Here is a 17394-nt window from a genome sequence, read left to right as displayed (position 1 = left end):
TTTTAAAGCTGGTATGGTGGTGCTGAATTCTCTTAGCTTTTGCTTGTCTGTAAAGGTTTTAATTTCTGTGTCGAATCTGAATGAGATCCTTGTTGCATATAGTAATCTTGGTTGTTAGTTTTTCTCTTTTATCACTTTAAATATGTCCTGCCACTCCCTTGTGGATTGCAGAGTTTCTGCTGAAAGTTCAGCTGTTAACCTTAGGGGATTCCCTTGTATGTTATTTGTTGTTTTTCCCTTGCTGCTTTTAATATTTTTTCTTTGTATTTAATTTTTGATAGTTTGATTAATATGTGTTTTGGTGTGTTTCTCCTTGGATTTATCCTGTATGGGACTCTCTGTGCTTCCTGGACTTGACTGACTCTTTCCCATATTAGAGAAGTTTTCAACTATAATCTCTTTAAATATTTTCTCAGTCCCTTTCTTTTTCTGGGACCCCTATAATTTGAATGTTGGTGCATTTAGTGTTGTTCCAGAGGTCTCTGAGACTGTCCTCAATTCTTTTCATTCTTTTTTTTTTATTCTGCTCTGTGGTAGTTATTTCCAATATTTTATCTTCCAGCTCTCTTATCCGTTATTCTTCCTCAGTTATCCTGCTATTAATTCCTTCTAGACAATTTTTAATTTCATTTATTGTGTTGTTCATCATTTGTTCTTTAGTTCTTCTAGGTCTTTGTTAAACGTTTCTTGTATTTCCTCCATTCTATTTCCAAGATTTTGGATCATCTTTACTATCATTACTCTGAATTCTTTTTCAGGTAGATTGCCTATTTCCTCTTCATTTGTTTGGTCTGGTGGGTTTTTACCTTGATCCTTCATCTGCTCTGTGTTTCTGTGTCTTCTCATTTTGCTTAACTTACTGTGTTTGGGGTCTCCTTTTCGCAGGCTGCAGGTTCGTAGTTCCCGTCGTTTTTGGTGTCTGCCCCCAGTGGCTAAGGTTGGTTCAGTGGGTTGTGTAGGCTTCCTGGTGGAGGGGACTGATGCCTGTGTTCTGGTGGATGAGGCTGGATCTTGTCCTTCTGGTGGGCTGGACCACGTCCAGTGGTGTGTTTTGGGGTATCTGTGACCTTTTTATGATTTTAGGCAACCTCTCTGCTAATGGGTGGGGTTGTGTTCCTGTCTTGCTAGTTGTTTGGCATAGAGTGTCCAGCAGTGTAGGTTGCTGGTTGTTGAGTGGAGCGGGGTCTTAGCATTGAGATGGAGATCTCTGGGAGAGCTTTCGCTGTTTGATACTATGTGGAGCCGGGAGGTCTCTGGTGGTCCAACGTCCTGAACTTGGCTCTCCCACCTGAGGCACAGGCCTGACACCCGGCTGGAGCACCAAGACCCTGTCAGCCACATGGCTTTTGGGAAGTCTGGGGTCTTCTGCCAGTGTTCAGTAGGTGTTCTGTAGGAGTTGTTCCACATGTAGATGTATTTCTGATGTATTTGTAGGGAGGAAGGTGATCTCCACTCCTCTGCCATCTTGAAGGTCTACCATACTGTTTTGACTACTGTAGCTTTGTAGTATAGTCTGCAGTCAGGGAGTGTGATACTTCCAGCTTTGTTCTTCTCAAAATTACTTTGGCTATTTGGGGTATTCTGTGGTTTTATATAAATTTTAGGATTATTCTAGTTGTGCGAAAACTGTCATGGGTATTTTGATAATTGCATTAAATTTGTAGATTAATTTGGGTAGAATGGAGATTTTAACTATTAATTCTTCTGATCCATAAACATGGGCTATCTTTTCACTTATTTGTATTGTCTTCAATTTCCTTCATCAGTATCTTATGGTTTCTAGAGTATAGGTTGTTCACCTCCTTGGTTAAGTTTATTCATAGGTATTTTATTCTTTTTGATACACTTGTAAATGAAACTGTTTTCTGGAATTCTCTGACAGTTCATTATTAGTGTATATAGAAAGGTAACAGATTTCTGTATGTTAATCTTGTATCCTGCTGCTTTACTGAATTCATTTATTACTTTTAATAGTTTTTTTGTGGATACTTTAGGGTTTTCTGTATATAGTATCACACCATCTAAAAACAGTGACAGTTTTACTTCTACCCTTACAATTGGATGCCTTTTATTTCATTTTCTTGTCAGTTGGACTTTCAATACTGTGTTAAATAGAAGTGGTGAGAGTAGGTATTTTGTCTTGTTGATTTTAGAGGAAAAGTTAGTTTTTCAATGTTGAGTATGCTGTTAGCTGTGGGTTTGTCACAAATGGCCTTTCTTATATTGAGATGTGTTCTCTCTATACCAACAATGATGAGAGAATTTATCATTAATGGATGTTGAATTTTGTCAAATGCTTTTTCTGCATTATTGAGATGATCGTGTGATTTTTATCCTTCCTTTTGTTAATGTGGTGTATCACACTGATTGTGGATACTGAACCATCCTTTCATCTCTGGGATAAACCCCACTTGATCATGGAGTACGATCCTTTTTATATATTGTTGGATTTAGTTTGCTAATATTTTGTTGAGGATTTTTGCATCTATATTCATCAGAGATACTGGCCTGTAATTTTCCTTTTGTTTAGTGTCTTCGGTTTTGACATCAGGGTAATATGGTGGTCTTATAGAATGAAATTGGGAGTGGTCCCTCTCCTTCAATTTTTTGGAATAGTTTGAGGATAGGTATTAGCTTTTCTTTTTATGTTTGGTAGAACTCCCCTGTGAAATTGGTCCTGGATTTTAGTTTGGTGCAAGTTTTGTTTTGGTTACAAATTCAACTTCACTAGTAGTGACTGTTCTGTCCATACTGTCTGTTTCTTTTTGATTCAGTTTTGGAAGGGTGTATGTTTCTCAAAATTTGTCCATTTCTTCTGGTTTGTCCCATTTATTGGGATATAATTGTATGTGAGGTAAAATTGACATTTAAAATTATATTAGTTTCAGGTGTATAACATGATTTGATATTTGTATATGTTGCAAAATGATCATCACAGTAAGTATAGTTAACATCCATTACCATATCATTTTTGTAATGAGAGCTTTCAAGATCTACTCTTAACAACTTTCAAATATGCAATACAGTATTAACTATAGTCACCATGCTTTACATTGCATCTCCATGACATATTTTATAACTGGAAATTTGTACCTTTCAATCCCTTTCACCCATTTTGCCCACCCCCAACACCCTGCCTCTGGCAACCACCAATCTGTTCTCTGCACCTATGAGCTTATTTTTTAAAATAGATTCCATCTATGACCTTTTTTAAAAAAACAGATTCCACTTATAAGTGAGATCATACAGTATTTGTCTTTCTCTATCTGACTTATTTTACTTAGCATAATGCTCACAAATTCCATCCATATTGTCACAAATGGCAAGATTTTCTTATTTTTCATGTCTGAATAATATTCCATTGCATAAATATATATACTACATCTTGTTTACCCATTCATCCATCAATGGGCACTTTGGTTGTTTCCATATTTTGGCTATTATAAATAAAGCTGCAATGAACATAGAGGTGTATATATCTTTTTCAATTAGTGTTTTCATTTTGGGGGATAAATAGCCAGAAGTGGATTTGCTGGATCATATGGTAGTTCTACTTTTAATTTTTTGAGGAACTGCCGTACTGTTTTCATAGTGGCTGCACCAATTTACATTCCCACCAAAACATCACAAGGGTTCCCTTTTCTCCACATTCTTGCCTACACTTGTTACTTTTTTTTTTTTTTTTTGCGGGACGTGGGCCTCTCAGTGTTGTGGCCTCTCCTGTTGCGGAGCACAGGCTCTGGACGCGCAGGCTCAGCGGCCATGGCTCACGGGCCCAGCTGCTCTGCGGCATGTGGGATCCTCCTGGACCGGGCACGAACCCATCCCCTGCATCGGCAGGCAGACTCTCAACCACTGCGCCACCAGGGAAGCCCCGTTACTTGTCTTTTTGATAACAGCCATTCTAACAGGTATGAGGTGGTATTTCATTGTGGTTTTGATTTGCATTTCTCTGATTAGTGATGAGCGTCTTTCCATGTGCCTGTTGGCTGGCCATCTGTATGTCTTCTTTGTAAAAAATGTCTCTTTAGATCCTCTGCCCATTTTTAAATGATTTTTTTTTTTTTTTTTTTTTGCTGTTGAGTTGTATGACTTTATATATTTTGGATATTAACCCCTTATCAGATATATGATTTGCAAATATTTTCTCCCATTCAGTCAGTAGGTTGCATTTTCATTTTGTTGATGGTTTTCTTTGTTGTACAGAAGCTTTTTGGTTTGATGTAGTCCCATTTATTTTTGGTTTGTCAAATCCAAAATATTGCCAAGACTGATGTCAAGGGCTCACTGCCTGTGTTTTCTTCTAGGAGTTTTATGGTTTCAGGTCTTATGTCCAAGTCTTTAATCCATTTTGAGTTAATTTTTGTGTAAGATGTAGACAGTGGTCCAGTTTTCCCAAAACCATTTACTGAAGAGACAGTTCTTTCCCCATTTGTATATTCTTGGCTCCTTTGTTGTAAATTAACTGACCATATATATGCATGGGTTTATATCTAGGCTTTCTGTTCTGTTGCATTGATCTACATGTCTGCTTTTGTGCCAGTACCACACTGTTTTGATTACTATAGCTTTATAATGTAGTTTGATATCAGGGGTGTAATGTCTCTGGCTTTGTTCTTTTTCAAGATTGATTTTGCTATTTGGGGTCTTCTGTAGTTCCATAGGAATTTTAGGATTATTGGTTCTATGAAAAATGCTATTGGAATTTGATATGGAGTGCACTGAATCTGTAGATTGCTTTGGTAGTATGGACATTATTATTTCTAATAGCTTTATTAAGATGTAATTTATATACATTACATTCAACCTGTTTTAAGTGCACAAATACTTTTAAAGTTTATAAAATTGTGCAAAAACCACAATTGTAGAACAGTTTCATCACCTCAAAGAGATACCTGTGGCCATTTGCAGATGATCCCCACTCCCATGTAACTGCCAATTTAGAATCATCTGTTTTACATATTTTTCTTTTCTGTCATTTCATTATAAATGGAATCATACCTTATATGGCTTATGTGTCAGACTTCTTTTACCTAGCATGATGTTTCTGAGGTTCATCCATGTAGTAGCATATATCAGTATATTCTATGAATGTTTTGTTTACCCCGGACACGCAGGCTCAGTGGCCATGGCCCACGGGCCCAGCTGCTCCGCAGCATGTGGGATCCTCCCAGACCAGGGCACAAACCCGCGTCCCCTGCATCGGCAGGTGGACTCTCAACCACTGCGCCACCAGGGGAGCCCTTAACTTTTTAAGAAACTGCCAGATCACTTTCCAAAGTGGCTGAATCATTTTACATTTCCACCAGCAGTGTATTAGCACTCCAGTTTCTCCACATCCTCAAGAACACTATCTTTGTCTTTATTATAGTCATCTAGTGGCTGTGAAGTAGTATCTAATTTTGGTTTTAACTTGCATTTCCCTAACAACTAGTGATGTTGAGCATCTTTCTTTTCATATGCCAAGCCATTTGGATATCTTCTTTCTGAAATGTCTATTCGCATTTCTGCCCCCTTAAAAATTGAGTTGCCGTATTTTTGAGTTTTAAGAATATGTAATCTGGATGTCATTTATCAAGTATGATTTGAAAATATTTTATCCCAGTCTGTGGTTTGTCAATTTGTTTTCTTAATGTTTTTCTTTTTCTATTATGTAAGTTTCAGATGTACATTGCTCAGGACCACTTTATAGCATAGCCAGCTTCTTTAAAAGAATAAAGACTAGACTTCCAAAAGGTTTCATCTTAAATTGTATTTATTTTTATAAATTATTTATTTTTGGCTGTGTTGGGTCTTCATTGCTGCCTGCAGGCTTTGTCTAGTTGTGGTGAGCAGGGGCTACTCTTCTTTGTGGTGCATGGGCTTACCGCGGTGGCTTCTCTTGTTGTGGAGCACAGGCTCTAGGCACTCGGGCTTCAGTAGTTGTGGCATGCGGGCTCTAGCGCACAGGCACAGTAGTTGTGGTGCACGGGCTTAGTTGCTCCGCAGGATCTTAGTTGCTCCGTGTGGGATCTCCCTGGGCCAGGGCTCGAACCTGTGCCCCCTGCATTGGCAGGTGGATTCTTAACCACAGCACCACCAGGGAGGCCCTAAATTGTATTTATTGACCTAATTCTTCACTGTTCTTTAGAATCCAGAGTTGGACTATGAGGCTAAAATGGGACTTTTCTCAATTTTCTGGTCAACTGATATGATGGCTGTAATAATCCAGAAGAAACAGGTCATTATATTTTCTTGAAGTTTCAACTTAAGATTTCAGCTTTCATTTTCAAATAAGTAGAAATACTATATCTTCTATCTAGGATGCAAGGACTTGCTTATCCTTGTTGGAATAATGGTTCTCCTCTATCTGGTGAAGTCACTCTGTCCGGTGGTGACTGATAAGTAGCTCTAACTGTACAATTATTGTGGCTAGAATTCCAGAAATGGTCAATGTAAGTTCATCTATTTGGTCTTCACGGATTACCTGTGAAACAAAAAAGGACACCTGAATAAGACACCTAAAATATTTTTACCAGTTTTGGGGAACACTGTGTTGTCTCCCCAATATACATTCCATTTTCCCCTATTATGTAGCAACAGTGGGTTGGGTAGAATAAACCCAGCTTCATATTCAGCTTGAGGGGTAGGCCCTGATAGAGCTAGGTCAATTAGAAAATCCTCTTCTCTCTCCTCCATTCCTTGCTAGAATGACATGGATTAGTTCAGAAGTGCCCTCAGTTAGTGTGAAAAGTTTAAGACTCTCAGTAGGACAGTGAGGTATGCTGTAAAGCTGGGAACTACTGAATGATTCTGCCATCTGTAGTAGACAGCTTCTAAAATGACACCCAATGAACTCTGCCTTCTGGTATTCATCCCCTTATATAATCCACTCACCTTCAATATGGGCTGAGTCCAGTGATTAGTTTCTAACTAGTCATGGAATACAGAAAAAGTGATGGATGTTACTTCTGAGATTAGTTACAAAAAGACTGTGGCTTTCATCTTGGGTTTCATCTCACTTGCTCACTCTGAGGGAAGCAACATGCCAAGCAGCAAGGCACACTCTGGAGTGGCCCATGTGGCAAAGAACTGAGAGAGGTCTCTAGGCAACAGAGAATGAGGAACTGAGGCCCCGAATTCAACAGCCTGTGAGGAACTAAATCCTGCCAATAACCACATGAGTGAGCTTGGAAGGGAATCTTCCTCCAGCTGAGCCTTCAGATGACATTGCAGCCCTGTCAGAGAGCTTAACTGCAACCTCATGAGAGACTCTGAGGCAGAGGCCCTAAGCCAAATTGTGCCCAGATTCCCGACTCACAGAAACTGAGATTAAAAAAAAAGTTTGTTTTAAGCCACTAAATTTTACAGTAATTTTTAAGCTGCAAAAGATAATTAATATACTAGCATAAGAAAAGCTAGTTTGAGCTGGGTTTTTTTTTTTTCTTCCCTGTTATTTGTAACTGAAAGCATATTAACATATCCTAGCTATTAGTAATCTAATCTTGAAAAGGGTAGGCCATATTATACACAAATAATTTTGTGAACTTATGGTTTACAAATATCATACAAACAACAACAAAAAAAACCCATCTACCTATTCACAACCATCTCCATTTCTCATATGGAAAATTACGTAATAAGGCCTCATTCATTCAGTGTCCCTTTTAATACTGACAAAGTCCGGGCAAAGATTTACCTTTGATTACTTACACAAATGAACAATGTAAAAAAAACAATGATCACAGGGCAACTGTTAAGTCCACTTAAAACATCTATTGTTTAGGGAATTCTCTGGCAGTCCAGTGGTTAGGACTCGGTGCTTTCACTGCTGCAGCGTGGGTTTGATCCTTAAAAGTACTTTAAAGAAATGAAATTGAGTTATTTGTAGTGAGGTGGATGGACCTAGAGACTGTCATACAGAGTGAAGTCAAAAAGAGAAAAACAAATACCATATGCTAACACATATATATGGAATATTAAAAAAAAAGTGGTTCTGAAGAACACGGGGCAGGACAGGAATAAAGATGCAGATGTAGAGAATGGACTTGAGGACACGGGGAGGGGGAAGGGTAAGCTGGGACAAAGTGAGAGAGTGGCATGGACATATATACACTACCAAATGTAAAATAGATAGCTAGTGGGAAGTAGCTGCATGGCACAGGGAGATCAGCTCGGTGCTTTGTGACCACCTAGAGGGGTGGGATAGGGAGGGTGGGAGGGAGACGCAAGAGGGAGGAGATATGGAGATATATGTATATGTATAGCGCAGAAACTAACACACCATTGTAAAGCATTTATACTCCAATAAATATGTTAAAAAATGATGAACTGCATAAAAAAGACTAATTTGAACTTTCAGCTTTAAAACAAAAAGTACTTTAACACCATTTGTTTATATACAAGCATTAACTATGCTAATTAAAAATGGTTCTTAATTGATACTTATTCATTAAAGCAGGTCTGGAAGGACCTCTGGTTAGGCAGGCGCTCTTTGTTCTCAGTCTATCTGGAAAAGCAACCTTTCAACCAATGGAGATAGGGTGTCGTGAACCCTGAGGGGTATGATTAATTCAGTCTTCTGTAACTGAAGGTCAATAAAACAAAAAAACTCCAAACTTACTGTACTCTTAGAACGGCCTTTGAACTGGTGCTTCCACAGGCCAACCTGAGCACACTGCCTAAGTAAAAGCCTTTATTTTACAGGGTCCTCAGGGGAGCAGGGTTGCATGAAAAGGTCACTAGGTATAAGTCTGGAGGCAGTTACAGTGCTAATTCCTTATTTTCTATTCTCTAGCAGGTTCAATAAAGTGATGATGGCATTCTTTCTTGCCTGCCAAATATGGCTCTCAAATATCCTTGTCGTATATTTACAGATTTACTTGAAGAGCTGTTTTTTTAAAACAAATATTCAAATAATAAAATGTAAAATGATATAGATCAGTAGTGTACTTCTGGGAAGGAGACAGGACTGGAGGCAGAAGTGAGGGGGGAATTTTGCTTTTTCTTTTGCAGTACGCAGGCCTCTCACTGTTGTGGCCTCTCCCGCTGCAGAGCACAGGCTCCGGAAGTGCAAGCTCATCAGCCACGGCTCACGGGCCCAGCCGCTCCACGGCATGTGGGATCCTCCCGGACCGGGGCACAAACCCATGTCCCCTGCATCAGCAGGCGGACTCCCAACCACTGCACCACCAAGGAAGCCTGGAAATTTTGCTTTTTAAAATTATACATGCAATTCTGTACTGTTTAATTTTTACAACAAGCTTGTATTGCTTTTATAATTTAAAGAATAACTGAAAGTTAAAAAAGAGGAAATCCTCCTTAAGAGGATCGCATTTGTAGTTCAGAATGAATTTTGTTAATCATAACATTAAATCAATACCTATCTGAGCACTTCAGAGTATGTGAAGTAAGAAGTAAAGGGAGGAAGAGATGGAAAGTTGTGATTAAGGCAGAATCAGGGAGGGGACATTCTGATGGGCAGTTTTTTCTTTTTGAGGGGGGGTAGTTCTTAAAAAGAAGCAAAAACTTGGGATAGTAGAAGAGGGCTTATGTATCTGGGAGCAAGGTCAGGATTCAACAAAGCCAGACTTGAAAATTCACCTGTTTATCTGCACATGAGATGACTAAGGTATTGGCTGGGCTGAGGAGGGAAGTAGGATGAGGATATTCTCAAAGATCACTGCAGCAGTTTGGTTGAAGTAAACTGCTACTTGCTGGGAAGAAACATCAGATGGGACATGCAGGATGGGATGGTCTAGATTTGAGTATGAAGCTGATAGCAACGAGTTTCCTGGATTGCAAGAAACAGAACCTATAAAGTTCTGTTATAGGACAGTAGCCTATAAAGGAAAAAAAACGAAGATGGGGCATGAAGTAACAAGAGTGGACAGGAAATGACTGGAGCAGCTGAGAACTAAGGGATATTGTGTTCTACCATAGCAAGTTGAAGTCATCTGGAGGTCTCTACTTGATTTTTAAAATGTCCAATTTGAAAACAGAATCCAAACAGGCAACAAATGAAAAAAAACAAAAAACAACAACAAACTAAAGTAAAACACAATGAAACTCACCACTGTGGTTAACAGCTGGTTCTAAATATGATGGTTAAACTTTCAAGGTCTTCATTCTTTAAATGTAATTCTTCAAGCAGGGTGGTCAAAAACTGTGTAAACATTACATTTTCCTGAGAATGCTTCTGAATGCCGAGAATTGAGGTCAGTCTGAAACACCAAAAATATTAAATATATCCATGAAATTGGAAGGACTAAGGGGCTCCAGTCTCTAACATGGCAGAGGGGATTTCTGTGAGGATAATGAAGTCTATCTGATTTAACAAAATTCCCAGAGAGAGAAGGCTTTACTAAAGCTGAAGAGAAATCTCAGGAAAAGACTGAAAAATCAAACGTATTGTTACATAAGGAAAGAAGCCTAAAAGCCTTAATCCAAAACATGTTCATTATGCCAGCAAAAACTACCAAAATTCTGCCCAGAAAAGAAAATTAATGAAGTCTTTCCACATGGTGAAAGGAGGTTGTGTAGAGAAGCTTAGAGGTGAGAACTGCTTTAAAAAAAAATTTATATCAACTGTTTAGATTATATCACCTGAAAAAAAAAAGACAATGAACAAGATTACCTTTTGGATGAAACCTTAACATTTTTATTTTTGTAACACTAAACACATGAATTACATCTTAAAAGGCACTTAATACAAACTTCACAAGGAACACAATGCTTTCTTCTCTAACCATTTCCAGTAAATATCCTTAAAGACTGATTACATATAATAGATTATTTTTTTTTACATTTATTTATTTACTTTTGGCTGTGTTTGATCTTCGTTGCCACGTGCCGGCTTTCTCTAGTTGTGGTGAGCGGGGCTACTCTTTGCTGCGGTGTGCGGGCTTCTCATTGCGGTGGCTTCTCTTGTTGTGGAGCATGGGCTCTAGGTGCATGGGCTTCAGTAGTTGTGGCACATGGGCTCAGCAGCACAGGCTCAGTAGTTGTGGCGCACAGGCTTAGCTGCTCCGCAGCATGTGGGATCTTCCTGGACCGGGGCACGAACCCGTGTCCCCAGCATCGGCAGGTGGACCCTCAACCACTGCGCCACCAAGAAAGCCCATAATAGATTCTTAAAAGTAATTTTCACTGAATGTGATTAGTAAACATGATTTTTAAAAAGTGAACAATATCTAATCACAAACTGTGCAGACCATTCCTTTTCATAAGTTTTTGTATCTCCAGAGAGCATGCTTCACAGAGCCTTTGCAAGAACATTCTGGAAAGGTTTTTGGAAGAAAATTCTTTTTTCCCCAAATAGTCTATACTTCCCACACAAACCTCTTACATATGCTTATTTAACCTTGGTCGTTGCCAGTGGGCACATCAAATATAAATAAAATAACCCTGATTTAAATCAATAATGCTCAAGAAATCAGAGCAGAACAATTCCACAGTAGTGAGTGTAGAATGAGAAATGTTATTTTCTGAGACAGATTTCTTCCTTGCTTATTAGCCATCTCATACAGAAAACAGAAATAAAAGGAAAATTTTGTTAGAATTGTCCAAAGATGCCCTAGACTCTGAGGAGGTGGTAGATTCTCTATATTCCTGAAGGTATTTTAGCAAGAATTGGAGACTAGGTAACTCTAATAGTCCAGTGAAATCTAGAGTTCTACCCAAGAAAACCACTTATTCCTTCCCCACCTCTCCTCTGTTTCTTTACAGCCAGCGGATGGAGTACCAGGTTCTCATATGAGCTTTGTCTGCAAGTATTCTCCAAAGGTATTTTATACTTGAAAATAGGACTAAGTCTTATTTAGGATTAATCCTTATTTAGGATTAAGTCTTCTTAATCCTTAGTCCTTATTTAGGACTAAGACTTATTTAGGATTAATCCTTATTTAGGATTAAGTCTTCTAATGCCAAGCTCAAGCTGTGTACTTGGGTGAACTTATAGGCAGTTGTGGCCAGCTTTTCCTGAGGCATTTTCCTGCGGAGAAAGTGGAACCCAGAAGTCAACTCTGTTGGCTTTTCTCATACTTAAGTGATGTCAACATTAAAACATCAAGTTGCTGCTTCCCCACAGTAAGACCAAAGATACTGGGGATGGGATAGCACTGGCTAAAAACAAGAAGTCAGAGCAGTCAGATCAGATGTCAGCTCCACAGAAATCTAGTTTTTGTGTGTTTTTTTTATAGTTTTTGAATTTTATTTTTTTATACAGCAGGTTCTTATTAGTCATCCATTTGATACACATTAGTGTACACATGTCAATCCCAATCACCCAATTCAGCACCCCCCCCACCCCCCGCCACTTTCCCCCCTTGGTGTCCATACGTTTGCTCTCTACTTCTGTGTGTCAACTTCTGCCCTGCAAACCAGTTCATCTGTACCATTTTTCTAGGTTCCACCTACATGCATTAATGTACGATACTTTTCTCTTTCTGACTTACTTCAGAAAGAGAAAAACAACTGTCAGACTCTGTAAGATAGTCTCTAGATCCATCCACGTCTCAACAAATGACTCAATTTTGTTCCTTTTTATGGCTGAGTAATATTCCATTGTATATATGTACCACATCTTCTTTATCCATTCATCTGTCGATGGGCATGTAGGTTGCTTCCATGACCTGGCCACTGTAAAAAGTGCTGCAATGAACATTGGGGTGCATGTGTCTTTTTTTTTTTTTTCCGGTATGCGGGCCTCTCACTGTTGTGGCCTCTCCTGTTGCAGAGCACAGGCTCCGGACGCGCAGGCTCAGCGGCCATGGCTCACGGGCCCAGCCGCTCCGCGCCATGTGGGATCCTCCCGGACCGGGGCATGAACCCGTGTCCCCTGCATCAGCAGGCGGACTCTCAACCACTGCGCCACCAGGGAAGCCCCGCATGTGTCTTTTTGAATTATGGTTTTCTCTGGGTATATGCCCAGTAATGGGATTGCTGGATCATATGGTAATTCTATTTTTAGTTTTTTAAAGAACCTCCATACTGTTCTCCATAGTGGCTGTATCAACTTACATTCCCACCAACAGTGCAAGAGGGTTCCCTTTCTCCACACCCTCTCCAGCATTTGTTGTTTGTAGATTTTTCTGATGATGCCCATTCTAACTGGTGTGAGGTGATACCTCATTGTAGTTTTGTTTTGCATTTCTTTAATAATTAGTGATGTTGAGTAGGTTTTCATGTGCTTCTTGGCCATCTGTATGTCTTCTTTGGAGAAATGTCTATTTAGGTCTTCTGCCCATTTTTGGATTGGGTTGTTTGTTTTTTTAATATTGAGCTGCATGAGCTGTTTATATATTTTGGAGATTAATCCTTTGTTGATTCATTTGCAAATATTTTCTCCCATTCTGAGGGTTGTCTTTTCGTCTTGTTTATGGTTTCCTTTGCTGTGCAAAAGCTTTGAAGTTTCATTAGGTCCCATTTGTTTATTTTTGTTTTTATTTCCATTACTCTAGGAGGTGGGTGAAAAAAGATCTTGCTGTGATTTATGTCAAAGAGTGTTCTTCCTATGTTTTCCTCTAAGAGTTTTATAGTGTCTGGTCTTACATTTAGGTCTCTAATCCATTTTGAGTTTATTTTTGTGTATGGTGTTTGTTAGGGAATGTTGTAATTTCATTCTTTTACATGTAGCTGTCCAGTTTTCCCGGCACCACTTATTGAAGAGACTGTCTTTTCTCCATTGTATATCCTTGCCTCCTTTGTCATAGATTAGTTGACCACAGGTGCATAGGTTTATCTCTGGGCTTTCTACCTTGTTCCATTGATCTATGTTTCTGTTTTTGTGCCAGTACCATATTGTCTTGATTACTGTAGCTTTGTATTATAGTCTAAAGTCAGGGAGTCTGATTCCTCCAGCTCCGTTTTTTTCCCTCAAGAGTGCTCTGGCTATTTAGGGTCTTTTGTGTCTCCATACAAATTTTAAGATTTTTTGTTCTAGTTCTGTAAAAAACGCCATTGGTAATTTGATAGGGATTGCATTGAATCTGTAGATTGCTTTGGGTAGTACAGTCATTTTCACAATATTGATTCTTCCAATCCAAGAACATGGTATATCTCTCCATCTGTTGGTATCACCTTTAATTTCTTTCATCAGTGTTTTATAGTTTTCTGCACACAGGTCTTTTGTCTCCCTAGGTAGGTTTATTCCTAGATATTTTATTCTTTTTGTTGCAGTGGTAAATGGGAGTGTTTCCTTAATTTCTCTTTCAGATTTTTCATCATTAGTGTATAGGAATGCAAGAGATTTCTGTGCATTAATTTTGTATCCTGCAACTTTACCAAATTCGTTGATTAGCTCTAGTAGTTTTCTGGTGGCATCTTTAGGATTCTCTATGTATAGTATCATGTCATCTGCAAACAGTGACAGTTTTACTTCTTCTTTTCCAATTTGTATTTATTTCTTTTTCTTCAGATCAGCTGTCAGCTCCATAGAAAACTAGTTTTTGTTTTTTAAAAATGGTAATTATATGACATATCCAAAACAATTTCTCCAATTATCAAGGAGACTACTGTTTGGCTCATATATGAAAACAAAGTTTTCTCAATTACTTCTCAAGGTGCCATTAGTATGTTTAAAACTTAACCCTCAAATTAGAAATCAATGGTGACTACTAGATTTCTCAACCTGTGTGCCTAATGAAAGCAGAAAATTAAAAGCATTGTAGATAAAAAGTTTGTAAGAGAATTGTTCTATCAATTACCCTAGGTAGAAAATATTTTGGGGGACTTCCCTGGGGGCGCAGTGTTTAAGAATCCACCTGCCAATGCAAGGGGCATGGGTTTGAGCCCTGGTCCGGTAAGATCCCACATGCGGTGGAGCAACTAAGCCCGTACACCACAACTACTGAGCCTGTGCCCTACAGCCCGTGAACCATGACTACTGAGCCTGCCTGCGTGCTGCAACTACTGAAGCCTGAGTACCTGGAGCCTGTGCTCCGAAACAAGAGAAGCCACTGCAATGAGAAGCATGTGCACCGCAACAAAGAGTAGCCCCCACTCCCCGCAACTAGAGAAAAGCCCACGTGAAGCAACAAAGACCCAACACAGCCAAAACTAAATAAATAAATTCATAAAAAAAAAAAAGAAAAATGGTTTGGGAATAGTGATACTTCTCTAGCAAACTTATAAAGCTAACATTATTCTATAATAACTTTATTGTAAGATATGTTCAAATTTACCCAAAAGTTCTGTTCATAAAGAAAAATTAGGGTTAACGAGAAACTAGCTAGGAGTGAAAAGAAAAAGGAAAGCAACAATGCAATCTCGCTCGTGAGCCCATGACAAATCCTGTGAATCAATCATTCTTTTCTTAATGAGCTTGGACCTGTTTTGAGACTACTCAAAATACGGCTCTGAGCAACCACTTATGATTTCTGGCAAGTTGAATATCAAAGCCTTAGGGTCTATCTATAAAATAGGGCTAATAATACTTAAGTTCCTTAGAAGTTATTATTACAAAAGTCAAGTAGGATACTGTAAACAGGTTTTTAAAAGATCAATTATAATAATGATTTTTTTTTTTTTTTTTTTTTGCGGTATGCGGGCCTCTCACTGTTGTGGCCTCTCCCGTTGCGGAGCACAGGCTCCGGACGCGCAGGCTCAGCGGCCATGGCTCACGGGCCCAGCCGCTCCGCGGCATGTGGGATCTTCCCGGACCAGGGCACGAACCCATGTTCCCTGCATCGGCAGGCAGACTCTCAACCACTGCGCCACCAGGGAAGCCCCTATAATAATGATTTTAATACCAGTTACCATGTGCTACCTTGGAGTTTTACTATGTACTTGTTCTAAGCATGAATTATCTCCTTTAACTGCACAATGATGCTGGGGGATATAGTACTGTTCCCATGAGGAAAGAAAGGCACAAAAAATGGAAGTGCCTTCCCCAAGGTCACAAAGATAGTAAGCAGCAGGTCAGGCCTTTGAACCCAGGCAGCTTATCTCAAAAAGCCCATGCTCTTGGCTAATATGCAAGCTTTCATACTTTGTAGGCTATAGCTTTCATTCTTTGTAGAACACTACATAAACACTACATAAATTTAATCTTTAATCTATAGAACACTATATAAATTTAATCTTTACTTGCCTGATTGATGTATACTGTGCCCTCAATGAACATGCAGAAGAAACAGAATTTTTTTTTTTTTTTTTTTGCGGTACGCGAGCCTCTCACTGTTGTGGCCTCTCCCATTGCGGAGCACAGGCTCCGGACGCGCAGGCTCTGCGGCCGCTGCCACGGCTCACGGGCCCAGCGCTCTGCGGCTCACGGGGCCCAGCGCTCCGCGGCATGTGGGATCTTCCTGGACCGGAGCACGAACCCGCGTCCCCTGCATCGGCAGGCGGACTCTCAACCACTGCGCCACCAGGGAAGCCCGAAACAGAACGTTTTAAATTTGCTTTTGAGAACTACAGGACTACAAATATAAAAATAGCTAGTAACTGGCAGGCAGAAGGAAATGCTAACAGAGAAATCACGCAAGGTCTGGTGTCTGTTAGGAGACAGGAATAGCAGTTTGGGACCTGGGGATTTCTGCAGCAAGTCATCAAGCAGATAGATAGCAATCCTTAGGCATCTGGAGCCAGGGATTTCCTGACTGCTCTTAACACTTGAGCCCTAAGAGTTGTTGCATAATTATACTCCTGGAAAGTTAGCCAATGAGATTTTCTTTAACCTTACTTATTCCCTTGTGTTTCTCCTTCAATCTTTAACTGAAAAGACTTCTTCCCCACCCCCCAGTCCCTAACACAGAATGTAATGATCATAAGAAATATGTTAGCTTTCTAAAAATTTTAAGTTGACTTAAATCCTTTTTGGAATAAGCTGAGGTATAAATAAATAAATACTCTAATAGTTCCTGTGCACCTCTAAACATTAGTAATCCAGTGGGTTACTTTTGGGGAGTCATGTAAAAATTGTGTTTTTCCTTTTAACATATCCTCCCTAGAAACTAATCTAATATAAAAAGAAAAGGACGGTTTTGACAAGTTATAAAGTCATAATATGTCAAGAAAGATGCTAAACCCTGAAAATATAATTTTATGAATGATTCTTTCAAAAGAATTATGATTTGCTTTTATCTCCAAAGTAATTTACATTTAAAGTTGAATAAGGGCTATATATAATCTTTGTTTTCCAGATTCCTTGACTCATCTACTTTAACATGTTTTATTACTTAATAGCAACTGGCCACCTGCCCATTCTACCAGACTGACTGCTTACTGGACATCTGCTGAATTTCCATGTCATCTCTGTAGCAAGAGGCTTCTGTGCCTATTTGCACAGATGAATCTGAGGCAAGATTGTAACTTTTTATCAGACTGTTATGGTTTTTGTCAATGATAAGAGTTGGCTGTTGCCACTGCCAAAGATGCTACTAATAAACTGCAAGGATTCTTTTTAGGGTACATGCC

At 39.2% G+C, this 17394-nt stretch overlaps 1 protein-coding gene and 1 long non-coding RNA gene across 2 annotated transcripts in view; one reads left to right on the top strand and one right to left on the bottom strand.

The window, feature by feature from the left end:
• The window catches only part of LOC138414206 (uncharacterized), a 70303-nt gene that overhangs the window by 36329 nt on the left and 16580 nt on the right, over positions 1–17394 (top strand). The gene's annotated exons all lie outside the window — the stretch shown is intronic.
• Positions 5403–17394, bottom strand: part of RPAP2 (RNA polymerase II associated protein 2) — an 84787-nt gene continuing 72795 nt past the window's right edge. The window contains exons 12-13 of the mRNA XM_060025559.1: positions 10053–10202; positions 5403–6466 (exon numbers count right to left, since the gene is read on the bottom strand). Coding sequence (XP_059881542.1) covers positions 10061–10202 — 142 coding nt within the window. The 3' untranslated portion in view covers positions 5403–6466; positions 10053–10060. The remainder of the gene's footprint in view (positions 6467–10052; positions 10203–17394) is intronic.

The sequence above is a fragment of the Delphinus delphis genome, chromosome 1, assembly GCF_949987515.2.
Source record: "Delphinus delphis chromosome 1, mDelDel1.2, whole genome shotgun sequence".
Classification (NCBI taxonomy): domain Eukaryota; kingdom Metazoa; phylum Chordata; class Mammalia; order Artiodactyla; family Delphinidae; genus Delphinus; species Delphinus delphis.
This window is presented reverse-complemented; position numbering and strand designations above follow the sequence as displayed.